Source organism: Pisolithus orientalis (genome assembly GCF_024613125.1).
Source record: "Pisolithus orientalis strain OTSU chromosome Unknown F5J12scaffold_55, whole genome shotgun sequence".
NCBI lineage: Eukaryota > Fungi > Basidiomycota > Agaricomycetes > Boletales > Pisolithaceae > Pisolithus > Pisolithus orientalis.
Window position 1 is genome coordinate 61,100 of NW_026260836.1, and position 22,098 is coordinate 83,197.

At 49.3% G+C, this 22,098-nt stretch overlaps 2 protein-coding genes across 2 annotated transcripts; both read left to right on the forward strand.

Annotated features, from left to right (window-relative positions):
- Positions 1–14,897: 14,897 nt before the first annotated feature.
- Positions 14,898–15,649, forward strand: F5J12DRAFT_786354 (uncharacterized protein; the record flags this gene model as incomplete). Its single annotated transcript, XM_051743427.1, has 3 exons — positions 14,898–15,097; positions 15,365–15,460; positions 15,580–15,649. The coding sequence occupies 3 exons, from the start codon at positions 14,898–14,900 to the stop codon at positions 15,647–15,649; spliced, it is 366 nt and encodes a 121-aa protein (XP_051595407.1).
- A 2,429-nt stretch (positions 15,650–18,078) lies between these two features.
- Positions 18,079–20,701, forward strand: F5J12DRAFT_786355 (uncharacterized protein; the record flags this gene model as incomplete). The annotated part of the gene is made up of 9 exons (XM_051743428.1): positions 18,079–18,183; positions 18,444–18,451; positions 18,527–18,798; positions 18,894–19,297; positions 19,319–19,433; positions 19,522–19,775; positions 20,186–20,227; positions 20,388–20,459; positions 20,501–20,701. 9 exons carry the CDS (start codon positions 18,079–18,081, stop codon positions 20,699–20,701), a joined length of 1,473 nt encoding a protein of 490 aa, XP_051595408.1.
- Between the last annotated feature and the right edge of the window lie 1,397 nt (positions 20,702–22,098).

Consider the following 22,098-nt stretch of genomic DNA (forward strand, 5'->3'; position numbering starts at 1 on the left):
CACGGGGCTCATAACCTGTTAAGATATCCCAATGCTCAGCACTATGTGCACAGAGTCAGTAACTGAATTGTTGTCTATGTAGTTTTACACACCTATGTGCACAGAGTCAGTAACTAAAGAACAAGATACTCTGTGCACAGTAAAAATGCGAACACTGAACAAACAAAGAACAACTGATGAAAATAAGTGAACACATCATTAATATGGAAGGTGGGGGACCTGGCAATTAGTCTGAGGTGCACAGGCACTAATAGCAACAGGCACTGTGGTGACCACCAGTATTTGATAAGAATTCCTTGAGAAAATGACCATGTGAGCTAGAGAGATGATTTCATGAGTTGTGGTAAAAGAGGGAGGGTTAATGGTACAAGACCAATGTTTGTCATTGTTTACATGCTGACAAATCATCTGGAGGATCATGTGCTTTATTATGTAATCATATTTTCCCATCCTTCATACCCTCAATCTCATTAAAAGGTCACTTTTCACTATTTCACCAGTCAGGGACAAAAGCATTGTTGCTATTAGTGCCTGTGCACCTCAGACTAATTCCCAGGTTCCCCACCTTCCATATTAATGATGTGTTCACTTATTTTCATCAGTTGTTCTTTGTTTTGTTCAGTGTTTGCATTTTTACTGTGCACAGAGTATCTTGTTCTTTAGTTACTGACTCTGTGCACATAGGTGTGTAAAACTACATAGACAACAATTTAGTTACTGACTCTGTGCACATAGAGTGCTGAGTATTGGGATATCTTAACAAGCATTGCAATGCACTTTTTGAAAAGAATAGGGTGTATCTCAGCATGTATTGCCTTGTTTGGACTGAACCTTAGTGCCCTGGAAAGCTTAGAGTGACCCCTTTCCAATGGTATAGGTATCATGATTATCTGTGCAGAATAGCCTGAGCTACATTGGCAGCAAGCCACACACCACAAACATTGCAACACTTTTGTCCCTCACTGTATCTCATAGTTACCATGTCCTGTTTCTTGCTTTTTCTTTTATTTGTTTTCCTTTCTATTTCAGAACTGGAACCAGTGTGGGTATGGCATCAATAGGGAGTCTACTAAGCATCTATAGGCATTGCAACAAGAGTGACACAAATGTGGCCCCTCTCAAGTGACTTTGACACCCTCTACACTCTAAATCACCTGATACTCAGTCCTCCTCACTTCCCCTGTCATCACATCTCCTCTCAACACACTCTCTAGCCATTGCAACAAAGGTCCAACACTTGTGACAGGTTCCAGGCCACCTGTACTCACTCACTTGCACTCCCCAGGTTTGTTGTCACACACCAAAGGTGTTGTGACATGGTTACAGCTGACTCTGCCTAACTTGTTGACAAGTTGTGTGCCATGCCATGCATATGAAGACTAAAGCCCTCATTGTTGAGATAACCACAAACTGAGGCCACTTGTGCCCAGTGTAAGAGACTTGTATTCAAGGGAATACTACATAAGACATACCTTGTGCCCAGTGTAAGAGACTGAAGAAAATTTCACTGGGCACACAACAGTAAGTGCGCAAAAATGATAAACAAAGGTAAACAATAAACAAAAGCAAACCAAGGACACTTAGAGCAAAGCTAAGTGTCCACTACATGTCTGTAGGGTTAGATAGAAATAACACAGAGGATAAATGCAGTCCTGAGGTGCACAGGCACCTAATATGAACACTCATGTGTAGAAGGACTGCTGGACATGAGCAGTCATCCTTCACACAAGAATGTGTTAAGTATGGGTTTACCCTAGGGTGGTGACTGGGCTTCAAACTGGGTGACAGGGGCTAAGTCCAGGTGACCAAAGTCAAGGCTGGGTGACAGGGGCCAAGTCCAGTTGGACCAGAGTTGAGGCCAGAGGTCAGGGGCTAAGTCTGGAGGACCAGACTTAAGGCCAGGAGCATGGGAATAAGACTGGGAGCATGGGAAACTGGCCAGTCTTGGAGTGTGCACAGGGGGAAGCCAGTCTGGGGTTGGATCTACCTCCCTTGGTCTCAGCTTATGTGCTGTACCCTTATCCATCCTGCCTTCCAATTTTGGAAAGGATCCTTGCACCCTACACATTTCTACAGCATGTCAAGTCCAGGCCTACTCTGACCAACTCTGATGCTAGACAAGGTCTGGGGAGAGGTTTGGAAGCAGGTCCAACAGAAGGAACTGAACTCCAACTGGTGGAGTGTTGGCAGGAGCAAAGTCCACTGAGATAAAGGCAGAGCTGAGTGAGGGCATCAGGTTTAGCTTGTGTGCTACCCCCTTGCATGATCTCAGCCCTTGTATTTCAGAGGGAGAGTACAGATGGACAGTTGGAGGTAACTCCAACAGGCAGAAGATGGAGACAGAGGGAGTAGGAACTAAGTTGATATTTGTACTGAAGAACAGCAGAGTACAATACATGCTTTTATACTACTGCAAAGGTACAGTAATCAGAATTGGAACTGACATACAGAGACTCATAAAACTTCAAGTAAAACTTCCTAGACAATGAATGAAGGGTAGACAGAGGACACACAAATGGGTAACATAGAACATCCCAAAGAGGAAACAGTCCAGGTGCTGGACCATGCAGTGCACATGCTGTGGAGTACCTGATCACGTGCTGTCAGGGAGAAGTCTGAAGGGTAGTCACATGACTCTTCAGAGAATGGCCCACATGGTCCAGTAGGAGAGCAGTACAAGTCTGACAGCAGTTGGAGTGGAGATGACTCATAAATGTCAGGGGATGGGTGGAGTTGGTGCAGAGTGAGCAAATGACCAGTGGAAAGGGGTGCAAAGTGAGTGAGGACCTAGGATGAATGCACAGTCATGACAGTGCCCCCCCCTTAGGGCCTGAACCCCTGAAGGCTGCATGTATAGGATGAGATCAACACAAGTTGATCATTTGAAATTATTTTGATGCCTCAAGGGTAATGGCTGTAGCCACAGCAGAGCCCCATTGGAGTCTGAAGAACCACTTAAAAACATGTGCTAGGGTTCTGAACCCTTGTCCCTTCCCCCCATCATCATGTCCTCCTAGCACCAGAGCAAAACCCCCCAGCTAACCCCTGGCCATGTCTGCAACTATTCCCAAGTCACAGATGGAGAACTGGTTGTCCTCACTGACAACTCCACTGACACCAAGCAGGAGAAGTCCACAGAGAAGGTGCACTGATGAGAGGAGACTGAGTGGAGAGAGAGTGTGTGCAAGGCCAAGCATGAGGAGGCCAAAAGGCAGAAGGCAGAGGAGGAGAGGTTGGAGATGGAGTGGAGGAAGAGAGTGGAGGAGGAAGAGGAGGCCCAAAGGAAGAAGGTGGCAGAGGAGGAGGCAGAAAGACAGAGACAGAGGGCCTCTGAGGAGAGGGCTCAGGCCAGGTGGGATGAGGCTGCACAAAGGTGAGTGGCAGAGTACTATGAGTCAGGCAGAGCTGACTCACAGTTTTATTTTCTTAGACTATGTAGCACAGTGTATGACATCAACACCACCCAGAGGGTCCCTGGGACCTCTGTGGTGGTCACCATGACCAGGTGGCCCCCCTGCACTTGCTGTGTAGCAAGCCTGATAGTGGGGCAGTGTGAGCCAGGACAAGGCAAGACCAGGGCCTGCATGCCCTGCCACAAGAAGAAAAAGGTATGTAGTTGGATGAGGGAGGATGCAGTGGCAGGACCATCATGGAAGAGAGCAGGGACAGGGAGCTCCTGAGGAGAGAAGAAGAAGAGACTGTGAGGGAAGGGGAAGGAGAGAGTGACAGAGACAGAAGAGGTGGATGACAAGTGGGAGGCAGGCAGAGAGGAAGATGAACCAGTGACCCTGCTTGAGGGTCCCTCAGGTGTGGGAGTCCACACATGGTGGGTGGAGTGGCAGTGGCAGGCCATGGAGAAGCAGGCCAAAGTGCACAAGACTGCTGTGCTGGCCTTTGAGAGGATGGCAGATGCAGTGGAGCAGATGGTGGTGGCTGCAGAGCAGACAGCCAATGAGTGGGTGCTGTACTGTGCCTGGGCAGAGTGAGCAGAGATGAGGAGAAGGGAGGATACATGAGAGGCCAGGATGGCTGAGCTTGAGTGCACAGGCAGTGGTTGGAAGAGGCCTCAGTTGGAGGCAGCAGAGGAGCAGCATGAGGAAGCAGATGAAGGTGCAGAGGGGGATAACAAGGAAGAGGAAGAAGTTGGAGGAGAGATGGCAGGTGGAGAAGGGCAGGAGGGTGGTGGAGAGCAAGCAATGGAAGAGTAGTGTAGATTTCTTTCCTTTTTTTTTTTCTTTTTTGTCTTTTGTTTTTAGTTTGTATATTTTTGTACTACTATGAAATAGACTTGTGACTTTGCTTGTGATTCTGAGAAGTGAAACAGATAAGTGGAGAAAATTTTAAAGTACTTAAGGTAGTTCAGTAAGGGGTGGAGTTGGCCTGCAGAGGAAGGAGATGTGGGTGGAGTACTATGGCAGAGGTTGATATGGGCCAGGTTCATGCAGATAGCATTCATGGAAAGCAGAGACTGTGTCAGAAGTGTGATCTAGCTCAGTTGCAAGCAACCAAGAGGTTTCTTCATCAGTGTTCTTGTAACCAGCCCAGCAGACTAGATACAAGAGTTGACAGTGGCAGCAATGGTGGTCCACCTTAGAGTCAAGTATCTCCAACACTTTGTACTCAAGGTTGCCATTGACATCTACTGGCAGAGGCAGAGGTTATTGTCAGTTTGGGAAAGGGTTAGCCACTGTGGCTTCCAGTTGTGAGACATGGAAGACCGGATGTACTGTGTGCATAGAGTCAGGGAGCTTAAGGGTGATGGAGTGTGTACCTGGCCTGGCCAAGATGGTGAACAGACCTAAGTACTTTTTGGAGAGTTTTTCTGAAGGATGAGTGGAGTGGAAATACTTGGCTTTGACATAGGCCTGTTCTCTGACCTTGAACTCAGGCAGAGAGGTATGCATTTGGCATCTGCTGGACCCTGGTAGTGCTGCTGAGTGGCAGACATTTTGGAGTGGAGGAAGTCATGAAGGGCAGAGAGCTCAACAACATAGTTGTGAGCCCTTGGAGAGTTGAAGGTTTGGTCAGGGACCACAGACAGGTTTGGATGATATCCCTTGTTAGCAAAGAAGGGAGAAACTCCAGTTGTCACACTTGGTGCATTGTTGAAAGTGAACTCCACTAGAGGTAACAGCTTGGCCCAATTGTCTTGTTGGTAGTTACAGTAGACACAAAGGTACTGCTTGAGGGTCTAGTTCATTCACTCAGTCTGGCCATCACCTTCTGGGTGGTAACCTGAAGTGAAGTGAAGATGCATATCCAGGGCCTTTCCTAGAGAGTGGAAGAAGTGTGAGACAAACTCAGGACCTCTGTCAGAGGGGACATTAGCTGGTACTCCATGCTTGGAGAAGACATGGGTGGGGATGAACACTGCTTGTTTTGAGAGGCAGTCCACTACCACAAGGATGGTGGAGTAGCCATCAGAGTTGGGGAGGTGTTCAATGAAGTCCATGGAGATGGTGTTCCAAGGTCTCTCTGGGACAGGGAGTTGCTTCAGTAGACCATAGTGGCAGTGCCATGGAGTTTTGTTCCATCCACAGGCAGTGCAGGGTCTGATGTATTCCTTCACATCGGAGTGGAGGTTAGGCCACACATAGTCCCTGCAGATGAGTTCTAGGGTGCAGTTTTGCCCAAAATGGCCTGCTAGAGGATGGTCATGCTTGAACTGAAGCACCTGAAGGTGGAGGTCATCAATGTCAGGGACAAAGATGCAACTGTCAAGGCAGAGTAGACTGTCAGAGTCCAGGGACCACCAAGGCTTAGTTGGAGTTGGAAGATGGCTGGTGGAGACAGGGTCAGATGGTAGGGCAGAGATGATGTCAGAATGCAAGCACTCAACATTGAAGACCATGGCAGCATGGAGCACAGGTGCCATGAGGGTGGTGGTACAGAGGGATGATGCAAGTTGTTCCTGTGTAAACATAGGGCAGAGATTGTGAGGATTTACCTGCACATAGTCCCTATCCCCCCCTTTTGGGTAGATGTCCCAATGTTGTGTAGGTGTGTCAGGTTTGGCTCCCAGGTGGCCAGGTCAGAAGTGGATGGAAAGGTTAAACTGTGAAAGGTACTCTGACCAGTGGGCCTGTCAATGAGTGAGGACCTTAGAGGTGGAGAAATACTCAAGGTTTTTGTGGTCTGTCACCATGTCAACAGGTAAGGTGGAACCTTCTAGGTAATGCTGCCAATGGTGGAATGCCTTGGAGGTAGCCAGTAGCTCCTTGTCATGGGTATCATAGTTGAGTTCTGGTGCAGTCATGGTGCAGGAGTAGAAAGCAACTGGGCAGAGTTCACCATTGGAGCAGATGACTGACAAAATACCAGCAATGGCATAGTCAGAGGCATCAGTTTCCACTGTAAGTGGAGTGTCAGGAACCCAGTGAGTGAGAACAGGAGCAGAGCTGTGTTCATATTAGGTGCCTGTGCACCTCAGGACTGCATTTCTCCTCTGTGTTATTTCTACCTAACCCTACAGACATGTAGTGGACACTTAGATTCGCTCTAAGTGTCCTTGGTTTGCTTTTGTTTATTGTTTACCTTTGTTTATCATTTTTGCGCACTTACTGTTGTGTGCCCAGTGAAATTTTCTTCAGTCTCTTACACTGGGCACAAGGTATGTCTTATGTAGTATTCCCTTGAATACAGTCTCTTACACTGGGCACAAGTGGCCTCAGTTTGTGGATATCTTAACAGGTTATGAGCCCCGCGCTCTAGGATTCTCAGCACTCGTTGGTCGCCACGTAATCCACCTCTGCGCAAAACCTCGACCCAAAAGAACCACACACTCGTGCGCTACAGCTCACTCTTTGAGCTCCCAGCTTCCAGACTCACCCCATCCACCCCATCCTTCTCCTTTCGACTCGAAATTCGCCACCATGGCTGAGGACCATGCCAACTCGTCGCCCTCTGTCGCAAAACTCACTGCCTCCAACTACTCGACCTGGAAAGGCGAAATGAAGGCTTTCCTGCGCACAAAAGGGCTCTGGACCATTGTTAGTGGTCTGGAAAAGCGCCCTGATGACTCCAAAGTCGAAGCTCAGGCCAAATGGGACCTTAGAGCGGACAGGGCAGCTGGAGAACTCTACCTGGCGCTTTCTAGTGAGCAGAGGACCCATGTAGATGCTGTGCAGGATGATCCTGTACAGATCTGGAACACCCTGGCCTCCATCCACCTCCAGCAGCGCCCTGGAGCTCGTTTTAATGCCTGGGATGACTTCTTCTCGATCAGGAAGGCCCCAGATGAGTCCCTGACCTCCCTAATCGCTAGAATCGAAGATTCCATGTCCAAAATCCAGGAATTGCGCCCTAGGGATCCCTCTACCCCCTACTCCATCAAGGACTTGGACAATGAACTTGTCTGCATGGCTATGGTTCGCTCTCTAGGCGAAGAATATGCGCATTTTGCGTCCTCCTTACTCCTATTCCACTCTCTGGACAAAGAGAAACTAAAAGAGGCATTCTTGGCTGAAGAATCGCAGCGCAGGCGTCGCCCTGATGTCAGTACATCAGAGACCGCGCTTTTAACCTCCTCTGGCGATTGCAGGTGCCTAGCTTCCTTGGTTTGCTCGTTCTGCGAATATTCAGGGCACTGCATCCACAAATGCCCTAACATTGCGAGATCTAAAGCCTACTATCGCTCTCAGAAGAACAGGAAGGAAAAGAAGACTCCAAAAACCGCAAATCAAGCATCTGCTTCGTCCCCTTCGCCCCAGGCCTCTGGCTCATCGCCCTCTACCTCCTTGCAAAATCAGAGCGCTTCCCAAGCTGTGGAATTCGCAGGAAATGCAAGTCTTCGCTTCCCTGACCCCTCTTCCCTCCTCTGCCCTCTGCAGCTCGATGCTGACGTCCTTTGGATCGCAGACTCGGGGGCCACTGCTCATATGACACCCCATCGCCATTGGCTGCGAAATTACAGCCAAAAACGCGTTCCTATCAAGCTGGCAGACAATAAGTTGATCTACTCAGCTGGGGTTGGGTCTGTAGTGTTTGAGCCTGTGGTGGGAGGTAGAAAGCGTCGCCCTGTGGAATTTAGCAATGTCCTGCATGTGCCAGACCTTCGAAATAATCTATTATCTGTCTTATATCTCTGTCGCAACAAGGGCTTTACTGTGACCATCAATTCTTCGCAGATGGCATTTAGGCTGCGCTCCCAACATTCCCTCTTCATTGCACGAATTTCAGACAACAACTCAGCCTTCCTGGAGGGGGAGACTGTTCCCCTCACTGAGTATGCCTCTGCAGCAAGCACTCTGCCTCTGGATTTCGACCTATGGCACAGGAGACTTGCTCACCACAACCTGATTGGTGTCAAATCACTGCTGGAGCGAAATCTGGTCACTGGGATGACCCTAGACTCCAAATCCTCCCCTGACCCCATCTGTGAACCATGCCTGGCTGGAAAGATGCATGCAAACCCCTTCCCCACTGCTTCCTGGCGCGCTTCTAGGCCTCTGGAACTCGTCCACAGCGATGTACACCATGTAGGGCATGCCTCCTTCTCAGGCTACAAGTATTGGGTCACATTCATCGATGATTTCACTCGCTATCGCTTTGTTTTGCCTCTGAAAGCGAAATCTGAGGTCTTTGAGGCCTTCAAGACCTTCAAGGCCTTTGCTGAGAACCAGAGCGAAAGAAAAATCAAGATTTTGCGGGATGACAAGGGAGGGGAGTATATGAGCAACTCCTTCATCGATTTCACCACCAAATGCGGAATTCTGCGCCAGCACACAGTCAGAAATCGACCACAGCAAAATGGAGTGGCAGAGCGAGCCAATAGACTGCTCTCTGAGCGACTCACTGCAATGCTAGATGAGTCTGGCCTTCCTAAGGCCTTCTGGGGAGAGTGCCTAGCCTCCTTGGTCCATGTTTGGAACAGATGCCCCACTGAAGCAGTCCAAAATGCGACCCCCTATGAACTATGGCATGGGAGAAAGCCAGATGTCTCCCACCTTCGAGTTTGGGGGTGTACTGCCTATGTGCATATCCAGAAGGACAAGAGGCGCCCTCTGGAGTCCCACATGGAGAAATGTGTGTTTATAGGGTACCCTGAAGGCTACAAAGGCTGGAAATTCTACAATCCCACCACAAAGCGCACAATCATCTCAGAAAGGGCTGATTTTGATGAGAGGTACTTCCCTCTGTCCACTCACCCTTCCTCACCTTCCCTACCTGCGCCTCTGACTTCCAAACCTACCCAAAATGCGCCAGTAGCTCCTATACCCTCCATTCCACCCCCTACAGCGCAATACTACCATCCAAGCACAGATCTGGACACTGATAGCGAAACTGATGATGATCTGGATCAGGGGGGAGAGATTGAGCCTGTGGCAGCTGATCCAGACCCCATACAGCCTCCTGTCGCAATTCCAGAGGTCATACCTCCTCCCCCTCGCACTCCCTCGCCTCCACCACCTCCTAGACCTGCCAGTCCCATTGGAATTGGTGCCAGACTGCCTGCTAGGCGCAGACAGAAGCCCAGAGACTGGTGGAAGCTGTCTCCTGCGCAATTAGAGGATGTGGATGACCCTGATGACAGTGATGATGAACTGGCCATGTCTGCATCCATCCCTGATGAGCCACTCACATTTGCAGAGGCTATGCGTCGCCCTGATGCAGATAAGTGGAGAGAGGCAGCCCTGGAGGAGTTGGCTGCTCACCAGAGCAATGGGACTTGGAAACTCGTCCCTAGACCTGCTGGGAGCAAGGTGATAGGCTCCAAATGGGTATTCAAGGTGAAGAGGAATGCAGATGGCTCTATAGATCGCTACAAAGCGAGATTGGTCGCCAAAGGGTATAACCAGCGCCCTGGATTTGATTATCTCGAAGTCTTCGCTCCAACAGCTCGCCTTTCATCAATTAGAGTCATCCTGGCTCTTGCAGCTCTCCAGGACCTTCATCTTCGCTCTGTGGATGTCTCTCATGCCTATCTCAATGGGGAGATGGACTGTGAGGTCTACATGACCCAACCAGAAGGATTTGTGGAGGGAGACCCAAAATCTCAGGTGTGCCTGCTCCAGAAAGCGATCTATGGCAGCAAACAGGGCGGAAATCGCTGGAACAAGAAGATGCGCTCTGTGCTCGAGTCCCTTGGCTTCAGACAGACCTACTCTGATGCTAGCATCTATATCTACTCCAAGGATGGAGTAACCATCATTCTGCCTGTGTTTGTGGATGATATGACTCTAGCTTCGAAATCTGAGACTGCCATCGACTCCTTTGTCTCACAACTGAGCCAGCACTTCAAAATTCGCGATCTGGGCCCTACAACTCAACTCCTGGGCATCAAAATCGACAGAGACCGCCCCAATCGCTCCATATCCATCTCCCAGCGACAATACTGCCTGGATGTCTTGACCAGATTTGGAATGGCAGACTGTAAGCCCATTTCCACACCTATGGAACCCAACCTTCGCCTATCTCGCCAGCAATCGCCTCAGAACCCTCAGGAAGTCGAACAAATGCGCCAGGTTCCCTATCTATCTGCTGTGGGTGCCCTGATGTACTTGGCCACCACAACTCGACCAGATATAGCCTATACTGTCGGAGTACTGGCCAGATTCAACTCTAACCCAGGCTGGGCTCACTGGCAAGCTGTAAAACACCTGATGCGCTACCTGAAAGGCACTCTGGACTATTCCATCACCTATGCTCCTGATCCTTCGACCTCTGAGCTATTTACAACCTTTTCTGATGCTGATCATGGTGGTTGCAAGGATTCTGGTCGCTCCACTGGTGGATATGTGGTCAAGATGGGTACTGGTGCAGTTTCCTGGTCCTCCAAGCTACAGGGAGTGGTCGCTTTGTCCACCACTGAAGCAGAGTATATTGCTGCAGTCCAAGCAGGCAAGGAGATCAAGTGGATGCGAAATCTGTTGCAGGAAATTGGCCTCCCTCTCCCAGATGCTTCTACCCTTCGCATTGACAACCAATCTGCGATCTCTGTGGCCAAGAACCCAGAACATCATGGGAGGATGAAGCAACTTGACCTCTGCTACTACTGGCTAAGAGATGCAGTTCAGCAGAACCTGATTTCGCCTATTTTTGTCCCTACAGTGAACCAGGCTGCCGATCTTCTCACCAAACCACTACATCGCACCAAGGTCATCGGTTTCTGCAGGATGCTAGGACTTGGTGCATCAGGGGGGAGCAGTTGAGTGCAGAGGTGCACATTCAGGGGGGAGTGTTCATATTAGGTGCCTGTGCACCTCAGGACTGCATTTCTCCTCTGTGTTATTTCTACCTAACCCTACAGACATGTAGTGGACACTTAGATTCGCTCTAAGTGTCCTTGGTTTGCTTTTGTTTATTGTTTACCTTTGTTTATCATTTTTGCGCACTTACTGTTGTGTGCCCAGTGAAATTTTCTTCAGTCTCTTACACTGGGCACAAGGTATGTCTTATGTAGTATTCCCTTGAATACAGTCTCTTACACTGGGCACAAGTGGCCTCAGTTTGTGGATATCTTAACAAGCTGAAGGCATCCTTTAGGCAGAGGAAAGCAGAGTGGCACTCCTCAGTAAAGTTCCAAGGAGCACTCTTTTGTGTGAGGCAAGTGAGTGGAACAATGATGTTGGAGTAGTTATTAATGAATTGTCTGTAGAAATTTTAGAAATTTGCAAAGCCAAGGAAAGACTGGATGTCTCACACCTTCCACAGCTCAGGCCAGTTGTGGACTGCCTGAACCTTCCCAGAAGACATGGTGAGACCAGAGGGAGAAAGAACATAACTGAGGTACTCAACAGAGTTGGAGTGAAACTCACACTTCTCCAGCTTGGCATAGAGACCATGCTTTCAAAGGCAGTGGAGTACCTCTTTTACATGGTTGCAATGTGACTCCATGCCCTGCAAATAAATTAGGATGTCATCAAGGTATACCATGACACAGATATTGAGCATGTCTGCAAAGATGCTATTAACAAATTACTGGAAAGCTGCAGGTGCATTAGTCAGACCAAATGGCATTTCCCACCACTCATGAGAACCATAATGAGTGTGGAAAGCCATTTTCCATTCATCTTCATCTGTGATACAGACTAGATGATAGGCATGGTGGAGGTTGATCTTGGTGTAGACTTTAGTGCAGCTTGGAGAGTCAAGTAGGTCAGAGATGAGTGGCAGCAGATAGTAATCTTTTTTTGTGATTTTGTTGAGTCCTTGATAGTCTACACAGAGGTGGAGTGAACCATCCTTCTTCTTTACAAAGAGGACAGAGGCACCATGAGTGGAGGTGGACTGCTTGATGAAACTGTAGCCAAGATGCTTGTCAATGAAGGTGTGGAGAGCTTCAAGCTCTGGTGGAGACAGAGAGTAAATTGTGCCAATGGGTGGAGAAGCTCCTTCCTTGAGGTCAATCTTGAGATCAAATGAGTGGTATGGCAGAAGTTCTGTAACCTTGTCTTTACTAAAGATGTTGGCAAACTCATGATACTCAGGAGGGACCAAGGTGAGGTCAGGAGGCAGAGAAGAAGTGGAGGACACATGAAGCTTCACATCATCAGTGGAGAGCTGCAGGTGGAACTGTCTAGAGCCAGGGAGAGCACAGGCTGTGACATACACAGCAGCATTGATAAGTGGGATGAGCAGAGCAGAGCATGGTGAGTCTGTCAGAGGTGCAGTTGGAGCTGCAGATGGAATGGAGGGTGTTAGATCCAGAGCAGAGGTCGCAGCAGAAGGTGACAAAGGCACCTGGGGTGTCAGCATTCCCTGTAACAATGGTTTGAATGATATACTGCCCAGTACCCAGTCAATCAACAGATTGAAGTAGGTGAGCCAGTTGTGTCCTAATACCAGCAAACATGAAGAATCCAATGGAGTAACATAAAATGAAACAGAGTTGACATCACCAGAAGGAAAGTGGAGGGAAAGATCTACTTCTTAGGAAATGACAGCATTTGTACTACCATCAAACAAGCAGAGTGGAATTGGTGGAGAAATGGAGGAAACAGGAATAGCATATTTTTTTGATTATGGATGGGTCTACAAAACAATGAGAAGAGCCAGAATCAATCAATGCAGAAACAGTATCAACAGAATAATCAAGAAGAGTTACAGATGGAAGTAAAGAATTGGGACTAGAGAGAGTGGACATGTTGAGTCAGATGTCCAGTTGTGCACAGTTGGGATCAATGCTTCCTCCAGGCTGTGTGAGCTCCCTGGAGGAGCAGACTAATTTTTTGGCCCTGCCTTCTCCACAGGTGGAGGAGGCAGAGTTCCAGTTGTGGCTGCATGGGCTTTGGCTGTGTGAGAGGTAGACTTGGGACAGTCCTTGGCAGAGTGGCCAGCCTCACCACAGAAGAGGCAGAGGTTGTTTTTCATCCTGCACTGTCATTCAGCAGAGGTGAGTTTGCCATCCTTGCCCAGAAGATGGGCAATATTGGACTTGGACAAATCAGACTTGGGTGGGTCTTTCTGTTTGCCCTTGCCCTTGGCATCAGACCTTGGAGTGGAGGCAGAGGACAATGATTTAGGCTTGTTGTCAGAGTTGGAGGACTGTGACTTGTCAGTGGTGGACTTGGTGGTGTGCAAGACCTCTGCTTTATGCTCCCAGTAGCACACATTGATGGTCTGAGCAAGTTTGCAGAGTTGTGTGAGGGTAGAAGGTTTTCCAACACAATGCAATCCTTTAGTCTTCATTTGCATGGCATGGCACACAACTTGTTGATGAGTTATGCAGACTCAGCTGTAACCATGTCCACAACACCTTTGGTTTGTGGACACTGCACCCTTGCTTCAGTGGACTCACAGGGGCCACAACTGGTTCTCACAAAATGACAATGTCACAAATGACTGCCATGAAAACAGACTTCTTGTTGCCACTGATTGAGTAGTCAACCAGTGCAAAGTGCACATGAACAATGGCACCAGAGAGCTTGTGAATGTAATCTGATGGGTCAATACTCTCACCATTGAGATCAAAGACCTGGAAGAGGTGATATATTGGGAGTCTCTGTAGCTTGCACCAGCGCCCCTCTCAGCCACTCTTGCACTGGCCACTCTGTCATTCTCACCTCTGTTGACTACATCAGCATCAAGCTTGCAGGCCAGACACCACATCTCACCATCATCAATGGCTGTTTCAGGATTGGTGTCCATATTTTTGGTGTGGAAATTGGTCTCAGAGTTGTGTATCTAGCAGGACAAGCAAGCATACCACAAAGAGTGTGTGATTGAGACAAATGCATGCCTGTCCATGATTTTCCCACACACATGACAACATGGTCCTCACCCTTTCATACAAAGAATGAGCTTCTCTAGGGTGCACAAATTAGCCACAATGGCAGGGAAGTCTTGTTGGCTTGAGCCATATATAGAATCATGCTGAACAGCAATTAGGTTGCATGACAGTTTCATATCAACAAACTCCTTGTTGTATGCATTTGATGGAAAACATCCACCCTCTGGTTCCATAAAAAAGCCTTGACAGTCAATTTCAAAGATACCACTGAGGATCATCTCAACAATGTCATCCCCATTCCCTTTAACAACTGCAACATTGCCAGATGGGTGCCCCATGAAAAATCCACCTCAACTGGCAATGTTCAGTGTGGCCATGTAGAAGGCCACATCACTCTGCTTGAGATTGTCTACTATTTTGGCTAGTGCTGGTGGCATGTCACTCTGTGGAGACCTCTGTTATGTCATCTATGGTATTCAAATCTGTGGGATCATCAATGGCTGAGATCTCAGACTGCACATGGGCACCATTGGTAGGTTCTGCACTGGATGTCATGGTCAATGACTGTAACAGATGGCTGGAGAATACCCTTAGGGCATGAGGTCATATTTGAGTGATTTCTTTTAAGGGGTGCATGGGATGTCAATTGTAAAGGGGCCTTAGGGAAAGGGGTTGGGGCAACATATAAGACATGTAGTATATCTGACCTGTGCAAATCTGAGCACTGATGCCTGAGTTGTGGGGACATCTCACATGCCAAGAGGTACTCAAGGCTGCTCCCTCTGGTACACTGTCTCTGAAATTACAAAAGTGGGCTGATCTTGGTCCAGCAATTCATCTGCTTCCCAACAATGTCAAAGATCACATTTCTCTGGCTGCAGCTGCCAAAGGCAACATGGCATTGAAGTGCAAACAGCAAAGCCAACAGTGAGCAACAGGTGTGGTTGAGAGCAAAACATCCAAAATGGGGGGAACCCTGTGTGCCAAAGACAAGCATTGTTGAGCACAATGAAGTTGATAGTGTGGACACACACCTTTACATGCAGTTGCCTACCATGTCATGACCATGACATCAGCATAAGCCCCTAACATCTACTCTGCCCTCTTCTGCACCCTGGGAACCTTTCTCCACCCTCTTCCGACACATTCCCACACTTCTCCAACCCTCCTGACACATCTCTGCACCTCTCCAAGGTCCCCTGTCCACATTCCAACCACCTCCAACCACCTCCACTCTCAGGCCAGTCATGTGAAGGCTAGATCTTCACCTGTGCCTCCTCCAGGACCTTGGTCAGCTTGGCAGGATGTCAGACTTACCACCCTACATTCCAGTTAGGGTTCTACCCTTGTGTCAGCTTTTCTCCATTCTTCCACTGCATCAGTATTTACCCTTTTTCCCCTTATTGTAGTAGTTCCCTTGTCTCAGTTAAGGTCCCTGTCATCCCTATCCTCTATCCCTTGTGTCAGAGGTACTCCTAACCTGTTATATGTTTATTGGCTTGCATTCTACACTGCCCTGCCCTTGACCTATATTGTGTATAAGGCCATGTAATACTCTGATGTAATCAGTATGAATATTGACAATAAAGTCCCCACTTCCAACTCCCTCTGAGTCCACTCTCCCTCCGAAATATGAGGGCTGAGCTCATGTAAGGGGGCAGTGCACTAGCTGAACCCAATGCCCTCCCATCTGACCTCCAAACTCTGACTCCAACCTCTGTCCCTGAAACTTCCCTCTGTACTCCTCTGCTCCTTGTTCATTGCATATCTCACCACCCAGTGGTCAGATTCACTTCAGACTTTGACCCTTGTATTCTGCAGCCCAACCCACTCCTACTCCACTCCAAGAGGAAGTCAGGGGTGTTGTGCAACTTTGACATACCACACATGAGGTGCAGAATTGCATTTCAGGTTTTGTTGACACCACAGGCAATGAGGCTCAATGATGTGCAATCTGCATCATCTGTGGTCAGGAAATCATGGGAAAACATGGAGAGATGCAGACCATGATAGACCTACCCAACATACAATGGCATTTTCATCCACAGAAAGCCCATCCAGCTCACTCCCTTTGGTATGGTCTTCTGATATTGGGTACACATGTGGATGATGCTGGCCATGGGTGGGTATGTCATGAATGTCTCTGAGCCTTGCATGCAAATCACTTGCCATGTCTGGCACTCAACAACAACCTATGGCTTGGAGACCTGCCTCTTGTTCTGTGCAAACTAACATTTGTTGAAACTCCCCTCATTGCATGTCACTATCCATATTGTTATGTGTTCAAGTTGTACCTAAGGGATGGATCACAATCATTCAACCCTAGACATCTGCAGTGGGCAATGGCTGGTAATGTCACACTGTATGAAATAAACAGTTCAGCTATCATGGACATGGTGCAAGGACATATGATACCTCACACCATGCACTCTATGAGCAACATTCTCACAATCACTTTATGGCCACCAAGCAGCTGCCCACAAACTGGCTAAACCACACCTTCCATGTCTGATGTGATGCAATATGCAATGCACTCCAATGGTTGTGAGAAAACAATAACATCTACAGAGACATCAACATATCAGAAGAATGTATTAATGAACTTCCAGATGACAACATACCTCCTGAAATTGAGGCCTTGATTCACCTAGATGAGGATGAGCTCATGGCTGTCTGTGAGTGAGAGGGGTATGCAATGACTGACATGATTGATTGTGAAGGCAGGTCACCTCCCAGGTCTCATGATTGTAACAGATGTCTCACCTCTGGCACTCCATATCTCACAGACATATCTCTTGAGATGGCAGACTTAATCATGGAGGACAACAATGTGATGGCAATGGAGGATGACAGTGTGAGTGGAATTGACAATCACAGTATGTCTACATGTCTCTGCCCAAAGCTGTGCCCTGTCATTGATATTCTTGGTTAGGTGATGTCTTACCTCTGCATGTCCTCACTGTGACTGATACAGACCTCACAAAGATGTCATCTTTGGAGCTGATGTCCATGCTCTTGCCAACCTGAATGGTTCAACTCAGGAAGGGGGTTATGTCATGCACCATGGCACCACACCTATCATGGATTTTTGCTCAGATGCTATGAGGAATGGGAGTCCAAATCCACTTGCAGCTGCTTTCCCCACACTCTTTCTGTATGGAATTGGTGGGATTGAGGATGATTGGGCAACAAAGTTGGGCCTGCAAGAACATTGTCAATGGGCATTGCAGTATCATGACCAATAGTTTTCCACTCACCACTCATTCCCATTTGTTGTGTTTGCACTCATTCAAAAGCATGATGTGATGCACTTGGCACACCTTCAGATGCAACAAAGGTGTGAAGTACAGGTTTACCCTCAAGTGACTGGGCTTCAAGACTGGGTGTCAGGGGCTAAGTCCAGTTGACTAGAATCAAGGCTGGCAGACAGGGGCCAAGTCTGGTTGGACCAGAGTTAAGGCCAGGAGTGTGGGAAAGTGACCATTCTTGGAGCACACACAAGGGGAAGCTGGTCCAGGGTTGGATCTACCTCCCTTGGTCTCAGCTTATGTGCTGTACCCTTATGCAAGCCAGGGAGAGGTCTGGGACAGGGGCTGGGGATAGCTTAAGGCTCAGCCTTAGCTATATAGTAGATCCAAGGGTAGTACAGAGTTGAGGGTAATACTAAGTTGAGGGTAATACTAAGTTGATATTCTGACTGAGGTGCTACAAAGTATGTACAGGGGTTAAATACATGAGGCTGGTCTGGAGTAATGAATGTGAAGCTGGACTTGTGAATAAGCTATTAGCAAGATGATTAGCAAGAGTGTGTACAGCCACAGAGGCTGTGCTGAGGCTAATAGTCAAAGTCTGGGTGACTGGCATGACCAGAGTCAGACAAAAGGACTAGACTAAATATAGTACAAACAATGGAAAACAGACCAGAGTTATGTCTGGGTGACCCAGACATGGACCTGGGAGGACCAGAGTGGAGCAGTGCAAGGCCAGGAGGCTGGAGTGGACTGGAGATAGGGGTAGATGACTGGACTTGAGTTATTTAGGCTGGAGTTGGGTTTTCTAGGGCTGGAGTTAGGTTTTCTAGGCCAGACTAGACCAGACTTGACCAGAGATAGGGGCCAGGGGCCTGGACTGAACCAGGATTGAGTCTGAGAGTCATGGATATGACAGTATCCCCCTCTTAGGAACCAAGCCCATGAGGTTCCATAGAGAAACATGCTCAGAGGGTTAGACAATGTAGTCACATGACTAGCAGTGAGTCTGAGTGCACACACAGTGCCAAGGGTGAGCCTGTAGGCCAGGAAACAGGGCAGCGATGACCAGAGGTCTGGTAGTTCAGAGTGGAATGGCATAAGCCAGGTCTGGGGACAAGGATCAAGACCAAGGAGTGTTCTGGGAACCTGAGGCCAGAGAAGCGACAACAAGGAGGGCTGGAGACCAGTCTAGGAGGCTGCCTGGTAGCTCAACAGGCTGGGACAAGGCAAAGCTGAGTCCAGAAGTGATTAGACCAGCTGGACAGGGGTTTCTTGAGACAGCAGAAGCTGAAGCCAGTGTTTCAGGGGGCTGGAGTCACACCTTGGGGGTGGGTCAAGGCAACAAGGAGGCCAGGAGTGACCAAGCAAGGCTCAGGGGTGTGTGCTTCAGAGCTGGGTCAGGGAAAACTGGAGGCTGGAAATGTACAGGGGACTGGTAATGTCCAACAAATGTACCAGGGGTATGCCACTAGGACTGGAGGTGTGCTTCAAAGCCAGTTCAGGGCAACATGGAGGCCAAGAGGGTCCAGAGAGGTCCAGAGGTGACCAAAGGATGGTCCAGGAGTGTACTGATGTGCTCCTGAGTGATACTGGAGTGGCACAAAGGCCAGGTGGGTGCCAGGAAGACTGGGGAACCAGTCTAGGAATGCACTGGTTGGACTGGGAGTGCATTGCAGGGGTACAGAGGGTCATGAAAGTGCCAAGAAGGCTGGGACAGGTCCAAGGTCTGCTCCAGGGGGTCACAGGGTCTGAAAACATGTATCTACTGAAAAAGAGAATAGATAACAGAAAACTGAGAAAACATGTAACAGGGGAACAGGAAACCAGAGCTAGAGGCAGGGGTCAAAGCCAAAGGCTAAGACTGAGGGTGGCCAGAGTAAGTTGTGCCAAAGCACAGACTGGGGGAAACAGCAAGACTGAAGACCAGTTAAGGGGACAGAAGGCTGGGAAGGCTGGGAACAAGTCTGAGGGTCAGAGAGGACCAGAGGGGCCAGCTGGAGACCAGTATAATGGTTAGGGAGGGCTTAGAAAAGCCAGGTGGGGATCAGTCAGGAGCCAGTGAGGGCCAGAAGGGCTAGCTGGAGACTGGTCTGGAGTCAGACAGGGCTGTAAGGCCAGAAATGTCAAAGGGAGACTGGTATGGGGTTGGGCAGGGCCAGAGCAACTGGCTGAAGGCTGGTCTGAAGAGGTTGGAGGGGTTTGGGGTGATTAGAGGTGACCTGAGGTGCTATCCAGCTGGTGGGCTGATAACAGGAGGCCAAAACAGTGTAGGCTGGTGGGCTAACACTGAGACTGGGGTAACTAGGGGTAGCAAGATGCAATCAGAGGCCAGGAGTGGCAAGGCTGAGTGCCAAGTACCTTGGAACAGGCTGGAGAGGGCTTGGGGGGGCTGTCTAGGACAGCTAGAGTTGAGTCTGGACAAGGACCAGAGGGCTGGACATAGCTAGGCATGAACCAGGGACCAGCAGGTCATAAGACTGGTTCAATGAAGGCCTAGGGATGTCAGCAAGAGGTGAGTCTGTTGAGTCCAGTTTAGGGGTGTCTGGAGTTGGTTGGAGGTGGGTTTTCTTGTGGCAAGAAGCCCAAGGGCTAAAAGTCATTGGAGGACCAGTTCAGGGGGTCTGGGGACTGGATGAGGCCTAGGGGTTATCCAGCTGAAGGGCTGACAACAGGAGGCCAAGACTGGGGAGACTGGTGGACACATAATCACCAAGGCTGAGGACTACTGAGGTAGTGAGACCAGAACACCAATACTAATGTCAAGGGCTGGGAATGGCCCAGGGGTGGGTGGTTTGGGGGTGCCTTGGTATGCAAGAACCAGGCCAAGGGACTGGGAACTGGTGTGCAGGGACTAAGTAGGGTTGTGCCAAGGGCACCAGAGAGGTAACAAACTGGGGTGTGGACAAGAGTAGGTCACTAGTGAGGTCCATTATCCCCCTCTTAGGGTAGACTTCCCAAGTCTATAGGGGTACAAGGTACAGGCCAGGACCATCAAGAGGAGTACTGGATGGGGTAGTAGGAGTCCTACCACTGGAGTTGTAAGTCTGAGTACTGAAAATGCAGAGACTGGCTTAACAAGTGTCAAGACTGGTTCTGGGAAGCTTTTACAAGGCCAGGAAAAGCTTTAAAACCAGAGATACAAGACCAGCAGGGCAGGGCAGGCTGGTACAGGGGTAGTAAGGAGTGTTGGAGTCAAAAGTTGGGGTATGAAGGCTGGAACCAGAGCCCAAGAGGAAACAAGAAGGCCAGTGAAGGCCAGCAGGCCAAAGACAACCAGTAAGATCAGAGTCAGGAGAGTGGATAGGACCAGAGTTCCAGAGTCAATGGTGGGGTGACAGTAACAATGGTTAGGGGGAAGATGAGTGGTTAGCTGGTGCCCAAAGGGGCCTCATGAACATACAAGTTCTGGGGCAAGTGGGCAAACTGGGAAGAAGACCAGCAGAGTTGGGGGTTTGTCAGATGGGCCAAGGCCCAGGGTTGTCTTGCAAGCAAATTAATGCTCCAAGGCAGGGTTGATGTCAGGGGGGTTAGCAAAATTTAGTATTAGGCAGGGATAGGTGACTGCTCTACACTTGGCTACCAACAGGTGCCTATTGAGTGGGCTAGTTGGTTCCCTACAGCCTAGGTACTTCAGTCCCTAATGGGTTGACAAGGCCAGTTAAACAGGGGGTCAGATACCAAGAAAGAACCAAGGCTGGGTCCACCAAGGACCAGACAAAGGTGCTAGGTCAAGACCATAGCACTGGGGTAGAGGTCAGGGGTAGTTCCAGGAGGAGGGAGAGGCCCAAAGGCCAAAGGAGTGACAAGGGGGTAGCACAGAGCTACCAAAGGGGTATCAGAGGCTGAGGGAGGCCAGAGACAGGAGACCAGCCAAAAGAAAAGAAGGAAGTCCAGAGTAAGCAAGACCAGTCAGAGGTTATGAGGAAGTCCAGAGATGAAACACCAGACAAGAATAAGGTCCAGGACCGCAATAAGGTCCAGGACCAGGATAGGGGCTGGAGGACCAGCAGACCTGTCCTAGACCAAAACTGGGGTTGTTGAGTGCCAGACAAGAGTACCCAAGCCAAGGGCTGGGGACAAGTCCAAAGGACAAGCACCATGCTGAGGCCAGAGAGGCAGGTACAGGAAAGGAGAAGGGCTGGTATGCCCAGGTGTGCCTCCAGTGAAAAGAGAGGCCAGAAAAGAGGTTGGGGACCAGGCTAAGGACCAGAAGGCCAGCAGACCAGTCCTAGACTGAAATGGAGGTATCATGCATGAGCTGGGACCACCTGAACCAAGGGCCAGGAGCAAGTCTGAAGGACAAGTGCTCTTCCCAAGGCCAGGAGGCTAGTGCAGGACTGGGACAAGGGACAGGAGGGCCTGAGGAAGGCCAGGACCAGTCTAAGACCTAGTAGCAGGCCTAGACAAGTCCAGGTGAGGTGGCTGAATCAGACTGAGGCTGGAATGGCCAATAGTGAGGGAGAGAAGGCCAAGAGAAGTGGCAGACCAGCTTTAGACAAGTCCAGATGAGTGTGGACATGCTAAACCAAGGCCAGACAGGCCAGTAACTAGCAGTCTAGGGGCTGAAAAGGGGGGCCAGGGCTCCAAGGCCAGTGTAGCAAAGGCCAAGGGTGGAGACCAGACCCAAAAACCACTGAAACCAAGTGCCAATGGGGAACAGGGAAGGTGTTGAGGGCT